This window comes from Anoplophora glabripennis, unplaced genomic scaffold (genome assembly GCF_000390285.2).
Source record: "Anoplophora glabripennis isolate ALB-LARVAE unplaced genomic scaffold, Agla_2.0 scaffold1306, whole genome shotgun sequence".
NCBI lineage: Eukaryota > Metazoa > Arthropoda > Insecta > Coleoptera > Cerambycidae > Anoplophora > Anoplophora glabripennis.
In genome coordinates this window covers 44,576-48,653 of record NW_019417381.1, presented here as the reverse complement: position 1 = coordinate 48,653, position 4,078 = coordinate 44,576, and the positions used below count along the sequence as shown (strand labels likewise).

General features: G+C 30.7%; 1 protein-coding gene across 1 annotated transcript; it reads left to right on the top strand.

The window, feature by feature from the left end:
- Positions 1-287: 287 nt before the first annotated feature.
- LOC108914731 (CAP-Gly domain-containing linker protein 1-like) lies at positions 288-2,136 on the top strand. Its single transcript, XM_023456241.1, has 6 exons — positions 288-413; positions 474-762; positions 816-1,115; positions 1,166-1,395; positions 1,445-1,660; positions 1,741-2,136. Exons 1-6 carry the CDS (start codon positions 288-290, stop codon positions 2,134-2,136), a joined length of 1,557 nt encoding a protein of 518 aa, XP_023312009.1.
- Positions 2,137-4,078: the final 1,942 nt, after the last annotated feature.

Sequence of the window (4,078 nt, the reverse complement as noted above, 5' to 3'; positions counted from 1 at the left end):
TAAATCTACCATTGTCATAAACGCGCGGTGTCAATTTATTCCAGGAATTATTGCTAGTTTCGCGCTTTAATTCTTGTAAATTGTTGATATCGATGACGTTCATACACAACCTAAATGTAAATCTGACATGGGGAAAATTGAAATCCCCAAAAAAGCACTAAATGCTAGTAACATTAAGTTTTTGATATTGGTATACAAGGCACTTTAAATTTGAAATTTTAATTCATGTATTGTCGCTAATTTGACGTTTCATAACTAAAATATTGTCAATCTATAAACCGAATAAGATGGATGAAGAAGGTACTTTAAAAGTGCCAGAAAATTTTAATATGTCTAAAATTAATATTCCAGAAATACCAGATGACATTATTTTCCCAGATGAATTAAATAGACTTTTGAGAGAACAAATCCGAGTACATTAAACAAGTTGCGTGATTTTCCTAATTTCTAAATTATTTACTTATATTTTTCAGTACTACACACACGAAAATGGTATGCTTCAGAAAAATTTATCAGAAAGTGAATTCAAATATAGTACTTGCAAAAGTAAAATTGCCCAATTAGAATCAAAGTTGAAAATGTATGAGAATGATGGAAAAAGTATATTGAATTCAACTCAAGTTGCTAGCTCTAGAATAGTCGAACTAAGTAAAAAACTACGGGAAAAAAACTCTGAACTGGAAGCACTAAAGACGAAGAACTCAAAATTGGAACAACTTATTTATGAATTGCAAGAAAATCCAGTGGAAAACAGGGATACAGGTTTATAAATTATAAAGTTTTTATTAGCTAACTATTCACTGAATTAATTGAAGTTTTGCAAGATGAAGAAAAGCCTAAGAATGAGTTAGAAGAAAATATAAAAAAACTAGAAGAAAAACTGAGTTATAAAACAAGTAAACTTTCAGAGGTAAGAAACGCAAATTTTCAGTTAAAAAATGACTTGAAATTGATGAATAAATGGTTACAACAAGAAACTGGTGAAAGTTTTGAATCTCTACAATCACTGACAAGTTCAAGTGGATGTTGGAGAGGCAGAGCCCAAATCATTATTGATTTGCAACAGAAAAATAATGAACTGAAAGAGAAGTTGAAAAATGTCCAAGAAAAAGGTAGTTGATTTGTATTTATGAGAAGCATGCATCTGAAAATTATTACATTTTAGTTAGCAAAAATTCTGTGGAATCACTTTCGAGTAAAGCAGAGAGCAAAATCAGTTTCTTATCTAAAGAAAATGATGATTTAAAAGCACAACATGAAGAACTTAAGAAAAAATGTGATGTATTAAGGGCTAGATGCCGAGTTCTTGAGAGTGATTATACTCTTCTAAAGTCTAAGTATACGATGACCAAAGAACAGTCAGAGAGAGATCAAGACATCATTGCAACATTATCGGTAAACAAAACCAATTTATCTCTTTCTCATAAATAGTTTTATTTTTTAGGCTCAGATATCAAACACTAGGGAGATGAAAAGTAATATATTGAAAGAGAAGGACAGTTTAATTATGAAAATTGAAAAAGAAAAAGACATGTTAGCTAAACAAATCGAAGAATATAAATCTGCTGTTAAGAAAATCAAAGATGATTTGGAACTGAAGACTGAAGAAGTAGAAAATTTAAATAAATCACAGTCTTGTCATAAATGCGGAATTCAATACGTAAGTTTATGATAATTGTTAATTTATTTAAATAAGTAACAAAATATGTATACCTTGTATCATTTCTTCTATTATTGCAGCAAAATGAAAAGAAAGTAAGTCTCTTAGAAGCAGAACGACAAAAACTCTTGGAACTTACTGAACTTCAAAACAACCGTCTAATGGCAGAGAGGGAGGCACATTCCAAAACTCAGTTCTTGCTCCGGTATGAGAAACAACGGGCTGCTAAAGCTGAAGCGAATGCAGCAAGAAAAGAACTGGAATCGAACTATTCCTTATCAAGTTACAGTTCATCTAATATTTCAGAGAAAGCTCTTGGTTTTAGTTTGAAGGACCAGCTAGAACTTGCAGAAGAGAATATAAAAGCATTAAAGACAAGACTGGAAATAGAGCAGTTTGAAAGGAAAACTGACTTGCAAGAATTTGCAAAAGTTTTGCAAAGTTTTGATAGCAAAGTGGAGTGTATTGAGATGTGATGCTTTTAACAAATTTATTAATAGAAAAGTAAATCACAAAATTTGTTTATTATTTTTAAATACAAGAAATTTTTTATACAAATTTTTTCAAGATGTATTTGTTTCAATATGGTCAGATCTGCTTAAAATTATTTCCTCTCATCTAAAATTGTGCAAGGTATGCAATTTTGACATTTTTAAGAGGTTTCTGCATAAGATCTCCTTTTAATATTATATCTTGCAAATAAATTTTTGTGTAAATATTATATATGGCATCATATTTGATAATAATTACAAATTTAAAAAATATAATGGAATGTAAGAAACGTACACCCTTTCATTATTACACTTTATTAATTATTTTGCGCAGTATAAACAAAGTTTTGCGACATATTTACTTTTACAAATAAAAAATGTTTTCGAACATGAAATGGGGAGGTAGGACATTTTACAAAAAACAAAAACAATGAATTCAAGCCTACTTCAGTTAAACAGTAAAGCGATATTGTACTGAAACAATGAAACAGTCCAAAGTAAAATCGCAAAGCAAAGCAATTTGATACAGAAAACATTTTGAGTACAGGGTACACGTCCATACAAATAAAAGTACAGGTAAACTTACGTGAAGCAAGTACATAAAACGCAAAATATTTATGCCTTTTCAGTTTTATGGTTTATAAATATAATTAAGTTATTACACGAAATTAGCAGTGCCGGGTCAATAATGCAACAGCTTCAACAAATTAAAATTATAAGAACCACATCCTAAAGATTAAAATTTATAATTGCTTTGAGAGTTATGGGCTTGGAACAATTAACAAAAAACTCCTCTTTTTCTGCAAAATTTGCTGACACTATTTAGCCTTCCTCAAGGCTATTTCATTGTAACACATTTAGTGTAGTGAAAGAATAAACAAAATGGTTTATTTTGCGAAGTATTTGTTGCAGCTGCAAAACCGACCTTCCCCTTCATTTTCAAGGGTACTGAATCTGAATTTGAGGTGTGTTGAATTTCTAACCCTGCACATACCCTGCAATTGGCAAAGAAACAATTTTTTTAATTTCGCATCAGCGGTGAACTCTATATCCCTCGTCCCCTCCATTTTCGAGGGTGCTAATCAAGATTATAATGTTCACAACCCTCCTCAACCCCCTAGAACGAACCAAAACTACCCCCAATTTGATTTGATGGAAACTCTTTTTATTCCTTTTTTAGCAGGTACAGGATTTATCAAGTGTTATAGGATATTGTCACCACGATATTCGTGATCAGCACCCTTGAAAATGGAAAGTTTCTTGTTAGATTCCATTACAAGGATTAAGGGGGTTGTAATCAACACCCTTGAAAACGGGAAAGGAGCATAAAGGTTGTTTTTAGGGTAAGAACGAAAGTTAAGGGTAGTAGGTAATTTTGGTCCATTCGAGGGTCGTAATCATTTCATTTGTGATCAGTACCCTCAAAAATGGGGGGGAAGAATATGCAACATGTAATCAAAAAAAGGGATGGTTTTTATAAGTGCCAATGTGCAGGGTTAAAAATTCAAATTCGAATTGGTTTCGTAGCTGCAACAAATTCCCTATCCTTAACATTCTTTCACTACACTAATTAGCCTTGTTTTAATAAAGGCAGAAGTTGTCAATTGCTTTCCCATATGTGACAAAATGACAAAAACATTTTATTTTATTAACTTTATTGACATAAGAGATAATTTGGTGTAGAATTATCTTAATTCACCACTTCTTTAAGAAAAAAAACAGGAAACAGAAAGCTGTATATATTTCTAAACAATGAAGTATCCAAAGTACTCAGGAGGATAGGAAATTACAATAAATAATTTTCTTAATAAACATAATGCTGAAACAAATTTGAATGAAGTTACATCCAATAAATGATATTTTTAGACATTTTTTTATATTATACAATTATGCTTACATTTTCAATTCTAAAAAAAAAAACAGGTTT